This window comes from Eufriesea mexicana, unplaced genomic scaffold (genome assembly GCF_001483705.2).
Source record: "Eufriesea mexicana isolate 0111107269 unplaced genomic scaffold, ASM148370v2 scaffold793, whole genome shotgun sequence".
Lineage (NCBI taxonomy): Eukaryota > Metazoa > Arthropoda > Insecta > Hymenoptera > Apidae > Eufriesea > Eufriesea mexicana.
Genome location: NW_016908959.1, coordinates 13,789 through 32,829, shown reverse-complemented (window position 1 = coordinate 32,829; position 19,041 = coordinate 13,789). Strand labels below are relative to the sequence as shown.

The 19,041-nt window shown below is 27.9% G+C and overlaps 4 protein-coding genes across 7 annotated transcripts in view; 1 reads left to right on the top strand and 3 right to left on the bottom strand.

Annotated features, from left to right (window-relative positions):
- Positions 1–12,227, bottom strand: part of LOC108546890 (solute carrier family 2, facilitated glucose transporter member 1) — an 18,007-nt gene extending 5,780 nt beyond the window's left edge. Inside the window, exons 1-5 of one of the 4 annotated variants that reach the window (XM_017899180.1) lie at positions 6,964–7,079; positions 6,128–6,206; positions 4,359–4,389; positions 4,227–4,286; positions 4,116–4,118 (exon numbers count right to left, since the gene is read on the bottom strand). In XM_017899180.1, the coding sequence (XP_017754669.1) occupies positions 4,116–4,118; positions 4,227–4,286; positions 4,359–4,373 (78 nt within the window). In that variant the 5' untranslated portion in view covers positions 4,374–4,389; positions 6,128–6,206; positions 6,964–7,079. Of the gene's footprint in view, positions 1–1,768; positions 1,930–4,115; positions 4,119–4,226; positions 4,287–4,358; positions 4,390–6,127; positions 6,370–6,963; positions 7,080–10,578; positions 10,768–11,889 lie in introns of those variants that run through there. The other 3 variants (XM_017899179.1, XM_017899177.1, XM_017899182.1) reach the window with 3 other exon arrangements.
- Positions 12,228–13,182: 955 nt separating this feature from the next.
- Positions 13,183–14,724, top strand: LOC108546863 (GTP-binding protein 10 homolog). Its single transcript, XM_017899144.1, has 4 exons — positions 13,183–13,319; positions 13,434–13,737; positions 13,824–14,042; positions 14,132–14,724. Exons 1-4 carry the CDS (start codon positions 13,281–13,283, stop codon positions 14,722–14,724), a joined length of 1,155 nt encoding a protein of 384 aa, XP_017754633.1. The 5' UTR covers positions 13,183–13,280.
- A 144-nt stretch (positions 14,725–14,868) lies between these two features.
- LOC108546836 (probable tRNA N6-adenosine threonylcarbamoyltransferase, mitochondrial) lies at positions 14,869–16,226 on the bottom strand (the record flags this gene model as incomplete). Its single annotated transcript, XM_017899108.1, has 4 exons — positions 14,869–15,171; positions 15,251–15,607; positions 15,777–15,905; positions 15,981–16,226. Coding segments are annotated over 4 exons (1,035 nt in total), but the record flags the coding sequence as incomplete, so codon positions are not given.
- A 4-nt stretch (positions 16,227–16,230) lies between these two features.
- Positions 16,231–17,775, bottom strand: LOC108546835 (probable tRNA N6-adenosine threonylcarbamoyltransferase, mitochondrial; the record flags this gene model as incomplete). Its single annotated transcript, XM_017899107.1, has 5 exons — positions 17,544–17,775; positions 17,157–17,415; positions 16,953–17,081; positions 16,427–16,783; positions 16,231–16,347 (listed from the first exon to the last, which is right to left on the bottom strand). Coding segments are annotated over exons 1-5 (1,086 nt in total), but the record flags the coding sequence as incomplete, so codon positions are not given.
- Positions 17,776–19,041: the final 1,266 nt, after the last annotated feature.

Genomic DNA, 19,041 nt, shown 5'->3' with positions numbered 1-19,041 from the left:
AAAAAAAAAAAAAAAAAAAAAAAAAAAAACGATTTGCATCACTGATATCGAGGAATCAAAATTTTGAGGTATTAATTTTATACGTGTTAATCTTTTTTACACGACTCTTATTCGAACATTATTAATTGTATGTTATTTAATTAAGGTATTAATTATTGATATTTGTTTGTAAATAACGTCAAACGTAACTCTCGTTTAATGAAACAATTTACAAATACGTAAGTAACAAATTTTTTCAGTAACTAAATTTTGAAACACGGAATGAAAAAATGTTATAGTATATAAATACAGTAATATTTATTCCGTAATTTCAAAACAAGTCTTCTACTCTACCAGAAGATTTATTCTTTAATTTTTAATCAATTATTTTTCACATTTTTAAAAAGAATTTATATCTTAAAGTAATTTTAGTACTTTAGTAACTTTAAAAAGAATACGTTGAATTTTTGTTCAATAACATTCGATACAGACGAAAACATGCATGAAGCTGCGATCACTGTCGTTAGTAATTACAATTCAAGATTTCCACATATGCTAATAATGACGTATGTTCATTAAATTAATATACGGTGAGGAAAAATACTTTCTTTTAACTTTTACCTACCAAAATTTTGAAGCAATACAAGTTTTTAAAAGTTATCGAGGTGCTTTCATTACATCTAAATATAATACTTAGCTCATAAATGTGAACAGAAAATTGCAATTGCAATGTCACCTCTACATACCTTAACTCGGATAAAAGTAATCCAGTACAGCCTTGGCTCAATGTAAGACATACCATATTGTTTCCAACTAATGTCATCTCCCATTAATTTCCTTTCACTTTCCACTCAAAGGAATTTTACTTGAAATAATTCATACGGCAATACAAGGTAATATGATCAATTCGCGACAACTAAATATGATTTGTCCAACGAAACATCAATCAATTAATTAAAAATCAACATATTTTGACCGAATAAAATTATCGGAGTGTGTCGAAACGATGATGAAATCATTTTTTAAGAATAATTTTTTTATGAGTAATGATCGTTCATCGATTATTTTTTATAATAGTAGACACTTGCAATGATGCAACACAATGTTTAATGTAAGAAATGTGTCCCAATTTTAGTGATAAATTTCATAGAAAAAAGGGTAAATTTGTTTAAAACGTAATCCGAAACATCTATACTCTTATAAACACGACCACCAAAAATAAAAGAAGGAAAAATCCAGTGATGTGTCAGGCGCGCTTAATTCGTTAAACAAAATTATAGAGCTAAAATCTACAAAGGAAGAAAATAAAATTAAAAATCTTGGTCGTACATTTTAGATATCATTATGGTTTTATATCAAATGATCAATACCAAAATTCTACTCCTCGAGTGTGATGTTTAACCGTTTTGTACTATTGTTTTGTAACTTTTAATTCTCTACGTTAGTATAAACTTTTCCGCTTTCTAAAAGTTTATGATACCTCAAACGTTCGAATTGAATGTTAGTATTCGAATGCTAACAACATTTGCATGCCATTCATAATACCCGGAACAAACACGATAGATTTGTTTCGAAGAATAGTTTATCCCCAAATTGAAGTATCGCGTACCTTGGTAATAATTGATAATTAATACAAAATATTAAAAAAAAATTTTAATATCGCAAGTCACGAAAAGGAAAAACAAACAGAAAGAGCAATCGGAACATACAATCGAAACTTATACTTGTTGTCAATATTATAGACACTGTGATGAAAAATAGACATACTTGTATCGCAAGTGCGTTTTACCTCTAGTATCATGGTAAATCGATAAAATTTCCTAAATGCTTTTAGTCACTTTATTGAAGAAACGTTTTACTATCACTGGCGCGTATTCGAAATTCGAATCGAAGAGATGCAACCACGAAGAGACAACGACCGAATCGTTCCGTGTCACGGTCGAGTATGAAAGCTACTGAGACAACATTCGTGCGAGCTAGAGGAAAGCTGATTTTTGAAACCAGTCGTATCTCCCTCTCCTCCTTCTAGCCCAACACAAATTCTGTACGCCCCTCGAACGAGTTTAAGCTACCAATTGGACGAGACCATACTACGTACTTTCGTCACCAATCCAGCATTTCTCCCAACAGAATTCTTAAGTGGAATTCGTATTACCATCCATATAGGTATACAGCAATTTTACTCCTCTTCCTTTCTCTTCATTAACTTATCCATCTCTAGTACCGGTAGTAAACTACTTTATATCGCAATAGGTGCATTCCTATTTATCATTGAATCACGTAGCGTAACTCAATACGCGTGACCCTTGCATTTACGTGAAAAATAGAAATAATAATAACAATAAAATATAAGTAATCTTAGTAAAAAAATAATTTTTTATCGAAGAGGAATAAAAATGGTGCAAAAATGTTAATCACTTCTTAATCAATGGCTGTTAGTGTTCACGGAAATAAATAGTTGGGTATTACAACTATGTGACGAAGATCATTCCATATAATTCTCCGATTGTTAACCACTTCCTGACTAAAAATCTGATTCATCTACATGATACAAATCAGCAGAACACTCGAAATTTGTACCACGAATTAACATGTAACTATAGTAAATATATAGTTCCACAGTTGAGAAGTTTTTGAATGCATATGAACAGATCTCGACTTCTTATGCTTGTCCTTGTCTTCCTGAACACAGGATCCGCATTTATCCGCATCTCGATTTCATCGATCTTAAACCGAAGTTCCGTGGGATGAGTTTATATTTCATCCATCGCGTATTAAATGAACATGTTTACAAAGTTCAGTATAATAATAATATTTCAAACTGCGACATAAGTTTGCCTTACGAAGCTTTTTCTTTATACAACCACAACATAATACAAAATCGATAGAGAAACATGTCGTTGGTATAAATAAAAATTGCAGAAAATATAAAAAGTTACGAATCTTCAAACGAATGCAACGATAATAATATGCAAGTTGATCAAAATTTTTCTCCAATTCTATTATTTTTTAGTTAAACTCAAGCCGTTTCATTGTAAAACCGCATACGAATGTTGTGCTGGGGGATGTAGCAATTTTGTAATTGAGAATATTAAAGTTAGAATGTCGTCACTTGCGTGGCCACTTGCGTAGAGGACACTTAAACGTCGCATTACCTTTACTCTTTATGCTTCCAGACTTCAATTCTACCGACATTTCTACTGATAAGATAATTGATTTTATTCCTTAAATACTTTATTACTTATCTCCCTCGATCGGGCAATTTCTTCTTCGATATTTTTGAAAAACGCATTTATTTTGTTCACCTTTACACCTTGTACAAATATTTGTTTCATTTTAACATTCAACAAGTTTCACGAGAATAAATAAAGAACATCTGAAATGGAATGTTTCAGGGATAATTAAAACATAGTTCACTGGACTCGGACGATTTCCTTATCATTAGTTAAAGTGGAAATTACTTAGGCTTTGTATATTTGACATAAATTCGATCTACACGACAATGCGTTGCAAAAATATAAACCCGAAACGAAGCAGATAAATAAATTGATAATACGTTTATTTAAAACAAAGATGCAATCAAAAATTACTAGTATCTGTTGCAATTTTAGACGGAACAACGATACAATTAAAATTAATTAATTGATCATTCTAAAATTAAGCATACGCTTATTAAAATCGAAACAATGTACTCATCACAGTGATGAATTTATAAACGACATTTCGAAATATTCAAAAACGATAAGAAACTGAAATCAAGGAAACGATAATATGACCTCAATTTGTGAATTCTTTCTTATCCTAAATTTATAATATAATAGACAGGATATAGAGAGATTGTGTTATCACTGGTGACATTCGATACAGCCAAAATTTGAACTTTATAGAAGATTAGATTTCTCTTACCACGCTTAAATGTACTTGTGATTGACTCACAGTCAACTACACTTACTTACTCACATATATGCATGGTTTTGACGTATACATGTATCTTTATGCGCGCCGTAACAAAACCAATGAATTAAATAATTAAAAATGAAAGATTACTCTAATAAGCGTACTACTTCAACGATTATAAAAAAAAAATGAACCTCTTCGTTTTGAAAATTATCACTCAGTTTATATCATACACTCACCCACTGTTTATCCTCCGTGGTAGACAGCATGCAACAGAGCAAATAAAGAAACAGGGAAGATAAGACCTCGTTTAACGCTGTACTTTTCAGATTTTTTAAGAATTTTGTTACCTTTGGCATCGAAGTTAGAGGCGTTGGCGATGTAGCCTTATTCTGAATTATATTGCTCGACTAAACCGAAAGTGTTAATTAAACATTTAATATGTCCACAAATTTGATGTTAATTTCTTTATTACACGATACCTTGCCCTTTTCCATTGCTATTATAAAGCGGCTTGAAAAAAAGAATTGTAAATTATCTTTCATATATTACTATACAAAAAAGGTTCAACGTAACATTAATGATAAACTAAATGATTTACGAAATAATGTCTACAAGAAAGGGAAAAAGCAAACGAATATAGATAATTGGAATCAAATCTGTCCTTACATAAGATTAGACGAGTAAAATATTTTGAATTATTTTATGGAATTATGTTTACTCATTTCAAATAAATAAAAAATCAAATGATCAGGCGTCTCAAATGAGTAATATCTAGCATGAATTGACAAAAACTATAAAAAGATGAAAGTAATGATTATTTCGCATTTTAACTTTTAATTGCAATTTGTTTGTAATTGCATAAAAAGATGAAAGTAATGATTATTTCGCATTTTAACTTTTAATTGCAATTTGTTTGTAATTGCAATGGTTGATAACTTTATTGTATAATAGATCACAAAAATTAAAAATAATAAAATTAACACATTCGATAAGTATGTTTCAAAATGGTTGATAACTTTTAGATAGTACACGCATTTCGTATTCTATATGAACATTTTTCACTCCCAATAATATTGTTTACTTTTCCTATGTAACCTAATATTACATCAGGATTATATCAGATTAAATGACAATAATATAAATCGGCAAATAAAAATTTTTGATTTATTGAAATTTGTATTCAAATTTAGATATTTAATATTCTGTGCTAAAACCACACGTATAAACGATACTGACGTAGTAGTAAGTGCACTATTGCTTTCACTTACGATTTCAAGACAAAACCAATTTTATATTCGTCCATCAACAAAGAATTAGAGAAATTAATATTCACGACCACAAACACTTTTATTGCTATAATATATAATGAGTTTCTTCCTTAAGAATTATTATCGCATAAGACAACTCGAAGGAATCTTGTTTGTTTCTTACTTAAAATACTTCCATATTGCAGAATTCAGTTTCATTTAATTTCGTATTTGAATTGTAGATAAAAAAAATTATCGTTGTTACAATGATTAAAAAGATCAAATAGAAAGGTTATCGAATGAAGAAAATTGTTAAATATATATAATAGGAAGGGTAATATCCTGTGATAATTAGTCGTGCCACCGTACTTCGAAAAAATTAATTAAATTCTTATCCATATAGCCATTCGCAATATTTTCTTTTATATAACGTATACCATCTATATGTGTATATGAATTTTAGTTGAAAAACATTTTCTCTGTTGAAGCTACCTTTTTTGTTGCAATGCACATATCAAAACATTTTGTGCCGAAATTTAGCTCTGAATGAAATTCAGTCATATCTCCTTTAATTTCGTATCGTCAATGACTGATATCTGGTCAAACATGCACACATTTTATCGAAGTATTAAAAATGTTTATTCGTATCGATTCAGTTTAAAACGTAAACGACTAGAAGCAATGTGTATTAACTTAAACAATTACTCACTAAGTTATCGAGAAATTTTATCAGAAGAAAATCTATGTACATTTGTATTGCCATAGTACAGTGTGAACAATTCCATGAAAGTCGAAAACATTGATATTTTCCATTTGTAAACCAAACTAATGATACGTGTCTATTTATAACTCGTAATTATCAGCCAACTTTCATTTGGGTTAGGTTTGCACTGATATTAGTAAAAAGACAAAGTAGAATTCATATTACGAATTTTCAGAAGTAAACAGATATGAGTTGCCGCGCGAATTAAAAGCGCAAGACAAACCAAACGTTCACTTACTGTTGATGACGTAGAAGAAGGAAACGCAGGCGTGGCTTATTCCAGGAGACTTCGTTCGATCCTCGTGTGCTTATACTCTCTGGGTGAACGAACAACCGAACATGGAGTCCTATCGGGTTTTCGAGCGCACGCGCAAAAATTTACCGGCTTACACTATTTATTGTAATTCCGAACATACGATTGCTTCATCTTTGACCTTATCGCAAAATTACTTTTCATTTCGTTTTTGACACGAGGAAACAATTACAATCTAGATAAAATCTACACTCTCTTCTATTCTACCCGTCTTTCCTTTATTCTTAATTACTGAGGTTAAAAATATCTTTTTATTTACTTTTGCTCTATAGTTTAAACGTTCTTCAAATAATTCATATATTCTTTTCCTTTTTTAATAAAATAATATTTAATATATAGTAAAATAGCCTTTCATATCATACAAAATTTAGACATGTAAATTATTTCATACGATATTCATTTACAAAATTAATCAAACTATGCTTTATTTATTACTATTAGTTTATTTGTAATACCTTGTCAAACACTTTACATGTTTTAGAGAATATACCACTTAAAAAAAATGTGGAAATTTTAATATTTGTACTTATCTCTTGCAACGACCATTTTTTATATTTTTTTCTACACTTCACACTAAAAGTCAGTATGCACTGTAATAATCTTTACTTATTAATATATAATTTACATAACTTGAAAACTAATCAACTTTAAATATTATTTCTTAAAAATATTACACAATAGTTAAATTTATAATAATTTAATGTATGACTGAAAGGCCGATTGCGTACTTGAATTTTACGTGACAAACCTTTTAAACGTACCACAATTAATTTAAATGCAGATATTTATACACAATCAAACAATTATTCGATGCAAATAAAAATAGTGGTATTTTTATAAATCCATTATATTATCAGTAATATGTTAAATAATGTTCCTTAACTTGCAACGCGCGTATTCACGTAAGGTATAACGTATACTAACACTTCCATTTCTAGATGTTTTTATCGAGCCTGCGCCTCCACAGGCATCTATTTGGGACAAACGTTTGCCGGTAGATCGATATGTTTTGAACTTCTAACGTATACCTAAACCTATACATATTTTAATTCAAAATTAAAAGAAATTATAATCTTGTTTTCGAACAAAAATTACAATATTTACACCCAAAGATTATATATTGTAAGCATTATAAATGACAACAGATTGTATAATCAGTATGAAGAAATTTGAAGCAAAATCTTAATTATTTATAATTTGTACTTTAATCAAATTTATTTCAATAATCACTTGTTTAAAAATAAAAGTTATTGTTTTCGTATAAACAAATGCTATATGTATGGAATATACACAACAATATTCTAACCTCTTCCCAAGTATAGAACTAGAAATAGGCTAAAATTTTCTAAGTATAGAATATTGATTAAATTATTGAACAGCAAAGAAAAAAAGCAATAAAAGCATGTAATTAGATAGAAAAACGCACTTCGCTATCTCATCTTAAACAAAACGAACGAAACTACCGCGTGGGCGAAGGACAATGGCTTCACATTCGATGCAAGCTTACGACGTCATTACTCGGCGGCAGATGGCGAGCCCCCAAGAATCTCTCTCTCTTTCTCTCTCTCTCTCTCTCTTCCTCATTACCTCTACTTTTAATTTAATGTTATGACAAAATTTCATTCGACACAGTAGTTATCTAGAATTCTTTTTTTAAAGTTTAAAACTATATATTTTATTACATATTGTAATTGCATTATACCTTATTATCGTATTACTGAATTACTGTATTATTAAATTCTACGATGTATTATTGTATTTCAAAATATTCATTTATTGTATTAAATTTAACAGATAATATTATAATAGTGATAGTAAAAAATAAGAATAGTAACATTTTTATTCAAGTATGAATAATTTTAAATGAATCCAAATTTTGTAATAATATCTTTTTTTTGAATTTGTAGTTTGAAAATATAAAATTAATTAAAAATAAAATGTAAAATAAAATATGTGATGTAAAATATTTCAGTATTAGTATTTTATCTTTGTGAAGTAGACACACGTAAGAAATTTAAAGTCATTCCCTTGAGCATATTGATGTCATAAAACAATTATTTACATTTTAAATTATGCTCCATCCGCTTTAATTTTCTCATTCAAAGTAGTCATAATTGAATTCAAGATTTTAAAACATTTGTCTATGAATTAATTGTAATTTATAAATATATATTTCAATCATAAAATTTGATGTGTCAATAATATTCATATAATAATATCTACCTATACTTTGCTAAGAAAATATAGAAAGTATTATGAAAGTACGCTTATGTTAAGAATGAATAACACTTGTGACAAATTATGTATGTATATTGAGTCAGACGTGCTATACGAAAGACAAGAATTCTAAGTGTCGAAGGAACGTGACATATAAAACGTACGCCAAGTTCATCACTAACACCGATGTGAATGATTTTCGTTTATTACAATAAATAAAAAACACTAGAAATGAATAATAATTCTGAACAAATGCATATTGATTAAAAATTATAATACCATAAACATAAAAATTAAGTTTTATTCATATGATGTATTTAATTATTTAATTTCATAACAAATAAAAACTGGTAAGTCGAAATATAGTAATATAAATTGAATATATTTCTTTAAAAATATATTTTATGTTTATAATACTGCAATATTCACGTGCAATTGCGTCAGATAACAAATCTTCAGGAATGAAAGAACACCGACAGGTGACGTGCTGACGTGCCTCGTACATACCCACCGAATCGACCAATCACATGCTAGGTTATCAAGTGTTCTCAAATCATTTCCTACTTATCAGATGCGTATATTTATTTGAAGAAAAAAAAAACAATATTCACTATCATAGATTAACTGCTTTGATAACCAAATAAATAATTAACAAAAATGTAAGAATACAAAACACTTCATTCCGTTAAAATTGAATACTTTTATGTGGAATGCTGTACTATGAAAACCGCTGTTTCATGTCTATAGACTGATGCCTCGATACAGAGAACCAAATAAAGGGAAAATTTACCTGTTGACAACAACATAAGATTTTAATGTTTTTTGTGATACAAGATCTTAAACAATACGTATTTTAAACAACTTGGTTAATACTATTGTGACAATAAGTATAAAAATTTCATAAACATCGTTTGCATCATATATTCCTGCCATGAAAATTTGTACTCAAACTTTAATAATTTAAATTTAACATTGTAATACTGATCTTTATGTACTAAGATATTTAATTTTAAAAGATATTCTGAAATAAACAAATCCTATCTTTATTATAGATGTTGAAAAGAGACAATGATTTATAATATTTATATTACTACTAAAATAAGATTTTATAAAATGTATACTCATACAGTATGAATACAATACGACATCTACTTTGCAACGATAAGTATCGTTTAATTATTCTATAGGTACTAAGGGCATATTAATTGAATGCTTAGAATTCCATTAACTAGGGTCAAATACGTATCTACGTGCAGTAGTTTAAAGCACATCTTGCGTCATTCGAACAAACCACAGATCGCTTTATCAAGAAAGTATTACTAAAGAGTAACGATATTCGCTGCGAACTATAGAGAATCGATCAATGATCTATGATACGCAAGGTTAAAAACTGTTACTTGGAAGAATTCCGACAATCGCCTATATTCTCTTAATTGTTATTATAAACTAAAAGAAATTTAAAATACCATTTAATTTCTGATTCTCTCTGAATTGAAATCCACATATCATTTTAACAATTATCATTGATTATTGTTGCTATATATCTTATATTAAATATTTCTTTTACGGAGTGTCGTTAATAAACAAATAATTTTTAGTTTAGTTTAATAAATAATATAAATCGCTTTGAAATACACAAAAAGAAAGGGAAAAAAAGGAAAAAAAATTTTAACTAAAGACAATTTCAATAATTTTCTAAAAGTAAAATTACCTTTTTCTGCATCCCCTTGTACATCTCGCATAAAGAGTATCGATATTTATATGTATCTACATGCCTTGATCTTTTATTATTTCATTGTCTAATGATATTTGTATTTTCATATGTATTACGTACCAACGATTATAATATGAATATAATATGTAATTATAATATAAATACGAATTATATTATAATATAATATGAATTATAATATAATGTGTAAATTGATGTACAATAATTGCCAATGTACCTTTATTATAACTTTCATGTATCTGTTACTACATATGGCGTATTACATGTAAAATGTCAATAATAAATTAGTAATACAATAGAAATATTAGTAATATCACAAGGAAAAATAAAAGAATGTTAATAGAAATAAAAACAATTTGTGATATAAATAATTTAGAAATATTTTGATACATGGAACTTGAAGCATGAGTGAAAACAATTTACTTACTTTTCCACCGGAAACAGGTATAGTAGTTTCTCTTGTATAAATTGGTACATCCATATCACTAACACTGCTGCTGATACTAGGTGCTCTGGAATCCGGTCGGCCACTGAGGGGAACAGAAAGATGCGTTGGCCGAAGTGGATGAGATTCTGTGATGAAACCCTCTCCAAAGTCTTCATCATCTCGATCCATCTTTCCATTAGAGAAATATCAAATAAAGTATATGTTAATTAGCACATAAGCACATTTCTTAATTTTCTCATATAGAGAAAAAGAAGAAAGAAAATAAATAAAAATTTTAATTTACGAAAGAAAAGCTATATATGTATATATATTCATATATAATAATATCTTCGACTGCCTGCATTTTTTCGAAACATTTTCTATTCTTCTTTCTTCTCTCTAGGGAGTAATTAAAACTAAATTTAAATAGAACATTTATGATATTCTCTAAACATGACATAGACATAGTAGAGTTTTCTTTTATTGAAAATTGTTACTTAGTAGAGGAGAAAAAACAATTGATATATAACTTCGTAATTTGAATGAAATATTGCAATTTTTGTATAAATTATTAAAGATTAGAGCATATACATTGTTACAATAATGATAATTGTCAATTGTGCGTAGTAGATATTGTATGTAAAATTAGCGCGAGAATGTGACAACAGTGAGCTTTCCCTATCAATTATTTGGCAAAGAATCAAGGCTAGTAACTCGATGACACACTCCCCACTCCTATTGAAAATTTCGTCCTACGATCATTCAAGAAAATCAGTAGAAAACAGCGTAACTTTTACATTTATTATTTCGTAGATATAGATGCAATGCTACGAGTATTTTGCTCAACTTTTAATTCAATATTATTCATTATTTAAAATTTTACAGTGACATAGATACAACAAGTTTAGAACAAAGTACTACATAGAACTTGGTATGAGATAAAAATTAAAATAGTATAATTATTGATTTAAAATTATATACTTTCTTAATTCCTCCTATATTTTTTTTAAAATTTGTATTTACAACAAACGGTTAATCACATTTTAAACAAGTATATTAATGTTTCTTGCAAGTCATTCGACATAAATTGGCAAAAATTCATATTTAGCATTTATACGTTCGAACAATGAACCATCATTTTTGCATATTAAAGGAAAAATGATTTTTCCATAGAATCTCGTTTTGCATAAAATAAAATATTAATTTGCTCAAGCCAATATGTCGACCGTGAAAAATCAGGACACGGCCCATTGACGTCAATGAGGAATCTAAAAGTTGCTATAAGAAAAGCATGACATTTTTTTTAATTACCTCGTGCTCAAGCGAAGTAGGAGCGATAGAAGGAATAGAATGAAGAGAACAGCAAAAATTTGTTGTTTCTCAACAAGTGAATCTGCACCTCAACAAGTAAATCTGCCGCCAATTGCGAAGGAATTTGTCGAACGTATTATCGATGAAATCGACGATAAAAGCACGAAAAAACGGGGTAAATATATTGAAGATCAGAACATCCGTACAGCCAGGGTGTGCTCTTGAGACTGAGCTAGAGGACGCATCTCATCGCGACGTCGCCGTCGTCGTCGCCGTCGGCAAGACGTAGCCGTCGGCCTCCGGCTGGATTTAATTTTAACGCATACGTCGTTAGACGAGCCTCCGACTTCTACTAACAACGAACACAACTACATTAATGCATCACCTCTTTCCCCCTACGACTCTTTAACTCTCCTATATTTCTGCATCAATTAATTCCTGCTAAACTTCGCAATTGATTTCACTTGACCTGATAGCGTATCCTGCTAGTAGCTTTTAACCATCAAACTTGTAACAATTCAAATATCTTCCGGAGATATCCACATTTTATTATCTTTCTTCGAATTCCGTGAAATCGATCATATTTAAAATTATCTTTATTTGTTAAAAATTTAATAAAAAGTGATACAAATATTCACATTTAAAATAGGTTCATAAAATGTCTATTATTTATAAACGTTTTTATAGTTTGCTAATTTTTCATTTATAATCATTTAAATCTTTAAAATTGTACATTGTATCTTTACATTAAGTAAAAAAACATTTGTTAACCAACGATAAGTTTCTGCAACCTAGTATTGTTGATATTTAATTTCAATTAACTTATAATAATGTTTCCTAATGACATTGATTACATAATTCTAAGATCAGTTGTGTGTATCAAAGGTGATTTGTTTTAATTCATGACGATTTATACAATGATGTTTTCACAATAATAATTTTAATAATAAACTACTAAAGACAAATATTGCATTCTAAATAATAAAAGGTAATTGAAATATGATTCGAATAACTACAATATAAAAAATATAAGGGCAACAAATATTACTAGAATATCGACAAGATAATTATAACTTTTAAATAAGAACATAGGTAAATGACCTTTTACTAATATTTTTCATTCAAAATTATAATACAATGTGTTAAATTTTAAAAGATCTCCTTTTCACTTTTGAATGCTGATTAACTATTTGAACTTAACAATGCCATCTAGTTGCTCGTTTAAACTACTCTAATATAGATGTTCGTAGATGTTTTGCTCTGAATTCCTTAAATTATGATAATTTGATGAAAATTAATATTATACGAATAACATTATGATATTAAGGAGTTTATAATTAATATAACTAATACATCTATCTTTTCCAAGTTCAATTCTCTATTAGGACGGAATGGTTATATTAACTCGAATTTTAGGTTACGCCGCAAAGGTAATTTAATGTCAATGTATTTAATATTGTTTTCATCTTCAGTTATTATGATACTGCATAACGGAAAATACAGTCTACAAATGTATGAGATATGAATTTTATTTAATTATTCAGTTACCAAGAAAATATAAACGACAAGGATTGATTGATAGTTTACGTATTCAAGTAATTGGAGGTAGCGGTGGTTCAGGATTACCTAAGTATGGTGGATTAGGTGGAGAAGGAGGAAACGTATACCTGGTCGCAAAAGAAGGATTAACATTACGAAGTGTTAAATATAAGCTGAAGGATACAAAATTAAAAGCAGGAACTGGAGGTGATAGTACGAAAAAAGGCCTCATTGGAATACCTGGGACAGATTTAGATATATATGTTCCACTTGGTATTACTATTTATGATGAAAATCGCATCAAACTTGGTAATATACATGAACATACATAATATACATACTTAGTCTAATGATTAATAGTAATTATTTATAATAATTATTTTATAAAAATGTAGGAGAAATAAATTCCAAAAATACGAAACTGATGGTTGCTAAAGGTGGTACAGGAGGATGCGAAATAACAGGATACTGTGGACGTAAAGGCGAAAAACGTAACATAGTCCTTGATCTCCAATTACTTGCTGATGTTGGTTTAATAGGTTTTCCAAATGCAGGAAAGAGTACATTTTTGAATGCAGTTTCAAGAGCCAAACCAAAAATTGCTAATTATCCATGTAAGTTTGCCTTATAAAATATGCAATTATCTTTTTATTAATAAGTATATGTAATTTCATTTTACTCATTACATACGTACTTTTTCCAGTTACAACTATAAAACCACAAATTGGAACTATACAATTTTCAGATTATAGACAGATTTCAGTTGCAGATTTACCAGGTTTAATTGAAGATGCACATATCAATAAAGGAATGGGTCATAAATTTTTGAAACACATAGAAAGAACAAAATTATTGTTATTCATAGTAGACATTCAGGGCTGTCAAGTTTCTAGTAAATTTAAGTATAGATCTTGCTTAGAAACTGTGCTCCTATTGAATAAAGAAATTGAACTCTATAATCCTGATTTACTAGATAGACCTGCAATGATTATAATAAATAAAATGGATACAGAGGGAGCAAATGAGATCTATAATGAGATCAAACCAAAATTACATAATTTGACAGAATTTTCTTCTGAATTTGATGAATCGATCCAACCAAAAAGAGTATTACAATTTGATGATATTTTAACAACATCTTTGATTTTAAAAAATGCAACAGAAGTACAGGACATTAAAAAAAAAATTAGATATGTTATTGACAAATATGAAGAACAAAAAATTCATTCAAATGATGATAATTTAAATATAGAGATAAAACGACAAATTCAACAATATACACCAACATTTGTATGATTTGTTTTATTTTTATTTCAATAAATGTTATGATAAAACAATAACAACCCTCTTGATTATCAAGTAATAGTCTTGTTGATTACCAAGTAATAACTAATGATTAAAAACATCACAAAATATGTATTGAAAATCACATTTTTAAACCTATTGGTAAAGTTTTTTCCTTATATTTATCCATTTGCACGATATATTTGCTGCTTCTACTTTTCTAGTCCAATCTTCTCCCAGTGGAGCCCTTGTTTGTACTGTAATTTTTTCAATTTTACTTATATCTCTGATAACCTCTATATCTCTATTCCATTTTTCAACACCATTCCATGCAATCATTATTCCATTATCAGTGCATAAATTAGGGGGAGTTCTTACAAAGTTATAACCTAATTCTGTACTTAAAATACTTAATGCTTTAGCTAAAATATTATTACATGCAACTCCTCCAGACACAACCTGTTAAATACAAAAATGAGGTTGTTATCTTAATAAATTATGATATAAAAAAATCATTTTTTTAATAATTCTAACATACTAATGTCTGTCTATCTGTAGGAAGTAATGACATGTCATCAATAAACTTCATTGCTCTTTGAGTTCTCTGACAAATATGTTTTACAGCAGTTAATTGAATTGCTGCACAAAAATTGTATACATCAGGAATCACCATGTCTGCAATTATGTCATGTTTCTTTTCTTCTGCTTCAATACATCTTACACTCTCGGATAATAATCCAGCAAAACTAAAATTACAATTACGCACTTTTGTCATTATAAGAGGAAACGAAAACTGATTAATATCTGATGCTTTACTTGCTGCAGTTTCTAGGGCTAAGCCACCACATAAACTACTGAATTCTGGAATATTTCTTAATTTGAGTCTTCGCGTAATCTATAAACATAAATTAATCTCAATGATTATGTAAAACATAACTAATATTAAAGATTAAATAAAGCATAAAATTTATTGAACAAAACAATTATAATAAAATAAAACAAAATATTATTCCCAATGTAATAATTTTTCTTTTTTTTAAACTAAAAGCTATTCTTATTATTACCTTATCAAAAACTTCTCCAGGTGCATTATTCATTGTAGTACCAAGTAAGTAAAATTTATTTACATCTGCAACAATTGCTAATAAACAATGACCTCCAGAAACTAATAAAATAAGATATGGAAAATCAATCTGTAATTAAAAAGTAGTTTCTATTTTCCTTTTTAGTAATTTTTTATGTTAAATATTAGCATTTTGTAAAAAAACCTTTTCATTAATTCTTGCTGTCAAAGCATGAGCTTGCATATGATGTATTGGTATAAAAGGTTTTTCTCCAATCTTTGCTAAATATTTTCCAAATTGTGTCCCCGCATTGAGAGAATAAAAAAGACCAGGTTTCACAGTTGTAGCTATTGCATTAATATCTGTTAATTTTAAATTTGCAGCTCTTAATGCATTTTCACAAACTTTTGTAATATTGTGAAAATGCAACATTTTCGCAATTGGTGGATTTTATTCCATTATCAGTGCATAAATTAGGGGGAGTTCTTACAAAGTTATAACCTAATTCTGTACTTAAAATACTTAATGCTTTAGCTAAAATATTATTACATGCAACTCCTCCAGACACAACCTGTTAAATACAAAAATGAGGTTGTTATCTTAATAAATTATGATATAAAAAAATCATTTTTTTAATAATTCTAACATACTAATGTCTGTCTATCTGTAGGAAGTAATGACATGTCATCAATAAACTTCATTGCTCTTTGAGTTCTCTGACAAATATGTTTTACAGCAGTTAATTGAATTGCTGCACAAAAATTGTATACATCAGGAATCACCATGTCTGCAATTATGTCATGTTTCTTTTCTTCTGCTTCAATACATCTTACACTCTCGGATAATAATCCAGCAAAACTAAAATTACAATTACGCACTTTTGTCATTATAAGAGGAAACGAAAACTGATTAATATCTGATGCTTTACTTGCTGCAGTTTCTAGGGCTAAGCCACCACATAAACTACTGAATTCTGGAATATTTCTTAATTTGAGTCTTCGCGTAATCTATAAACATAAATTAATCTCAATGATTATGTAAAACATAACTAATATTAAAGATTAAATAAAGCATAAAATTTATTGAACAAAACAATTATAATAAAATAAAACAAAATATTATTCCCAATGTAATAATTTTTCTTTTTTTTAAACTAAAAGCTATTCTTATTATTACCTTATCAAAAACTTCTCCAGGTGCATTATTCATTGTAGTACCAAGTAAGTAAAATTTATTTACATCTGCAACAATTGCTAATAAACAATGACCTCCAGAAACTAATAAAATAAGATATGGAAAATCAATCTGTAATTAAAAAGTAGTTTCTATTTTCCTTTTTAGTAATTTTTTATGTTAAATATTAGCATTTTGTAAAAAAACCTTTTCATTAATTCTTGCTGTCAAAGCATGAGCTTGCATATGATGTATTGGTATAAAAGGTTTTTCTCCAATCTTTGCTAAATATTTTCCAAATTGTGTCCCCGCATTGAGAGAATAAAAAAGACCAGGTTTCACAGTTGTAGCTATTGCATTAATATCTGTTAATTTTAAATTTGCAGCTCTTAATGCATTTTCACAAACTTTTGTAATATTGTGAAAATGCAACATTTTCGCAATTGGTGGATTTATTCCACCAAAACTAAAAAACAAAAGTTGTTACATAGAAAGTATAAAAATATATATAAAAAATTTTATAATATATAAAAACTTTATCATAGATTATATATAGAAATATATAAAAAATCGTTGGCAATAATTTTTCATTACCTTAAATGGATCAACTGTTGAGAATTAATTGCTTCACCTAAGACATTTCCATTACTATCAATAATTCCACAAGCTGTATCATCACAACTAGATTCTATACCTAAAATTATAGCAGGCTTATTGTGTTGAAAATTCTGCAATCCTAAATTAGATTTGTGTAAACTTAACAATGCTTTGTTATTTATAAAATGCTTATACAAATAATTGCAAAGTATGGAATGCATGTCTTCCTTTTCCAAATTAAATGTAACCGTTCTTTTTTATTCGCATAACAAAAAATTTTTTTGGTTTATCATTATACGCCATGCATCGCATGCATGCATGCGTATACGTATATATCTATCCACTGGCGCGCTTATCACGTGTATACTTATATATGCAGCTAAATATAAATAAACATATGCAATATGTTACACACTAAAATTACATTACATTTTTGTTTTATTTATATTTACTTATACAAATTGAAATATAAATATATACTTAATATTATATCATTGTCACATTAATGACAATAATTAAACCAATAACATTCGTATTTTGTTTCATTTAATTTATTTCCTGTAGCATTAAAAATTATTATATTCTATGCGGTGTCATGTTTTATTACACCGACTCTAGTACGTACAACACAACAACGTGAACACTATTTATGTGAAAATTAAGATCTTAATAGTGAAATCTTATATTAAAACTTTATTAAATCTTTTCTATGAAAAATTATTCTAATATATACGATTTTTTATTATTTATATGTCAAAGAATATTACGTATCATATATATATTATAACTATAATTAATAAAAGTACTATAGAAATATACAAATATTTATAAATTGTGATATACATTTTGCGGGTTATCGGAATAGTTTGATGTTGTGATATATTTGAAATATTTACAGTGGTCTCAAAAAAATGTAAGTATGATATTGAAACATTTACTCATTGATAAAGATATATATATATTATTATACATTGTTATATATTATTATATATTATTATATACATATATATATTACAATAGGTTAATAGAAACCTAAAAGAAACAAAATTATCTGTATGAAGCTAAAGATGAAATAAATATGTAGAAAGAGGTTAAAATTATTAGTTACTTAAAAACAGAATTATGCGGTTAATTACAAAGTCGTGTTAGAGGTTAGTATTGTAATTGTTGTAAGTACAAATAGAAATTTTCTCACTAATTCTTATGCACGTATGTTAATTTACATATATATGATATATATGTTAATTTAGTACATTTATGATTTTCAGATTGCAAAAAGTGAGATTTTAAATTAGCATTTACAAAAGTACTATATTTGTTCTAAACCTGAAGCATTTGAATAAAACATTATCTAGTATACGGCAAAGCAATAAAATACCTAGTACCTTTAAATATCAGTTTCTATAAAATGCAGATTACAGATAGCAGATTATTTAGTTAGTATCCAATTTTTATGAGAAATAGACGTTATTTATTACATTTGTTATTACTTATC

Excerpts from the sequence above, each read along its gene's own strand:
- LOC108546863 (XM_017899144.1), top strand. The coding sequence starts at position 13,281 with ATGGTTATATTAACTCGAATTTTAGGTTACGCCGCAAAG. Across the intron at positions 13,738-13,823 it reads TGAAAATCGCATCAAACTTG|GAGAAATAAATTCCAAAAAT; the intron begins GTAATATACATG and ends ATAAAAATGTAG. Across the intron at positions 14,043-14,131 it reads AAAAATTGCTAATTATCCAT|TTACAACTATAAAACCACAA; the intron begins GTAAGTTTGCCT and ends TACTTTTTCCAG.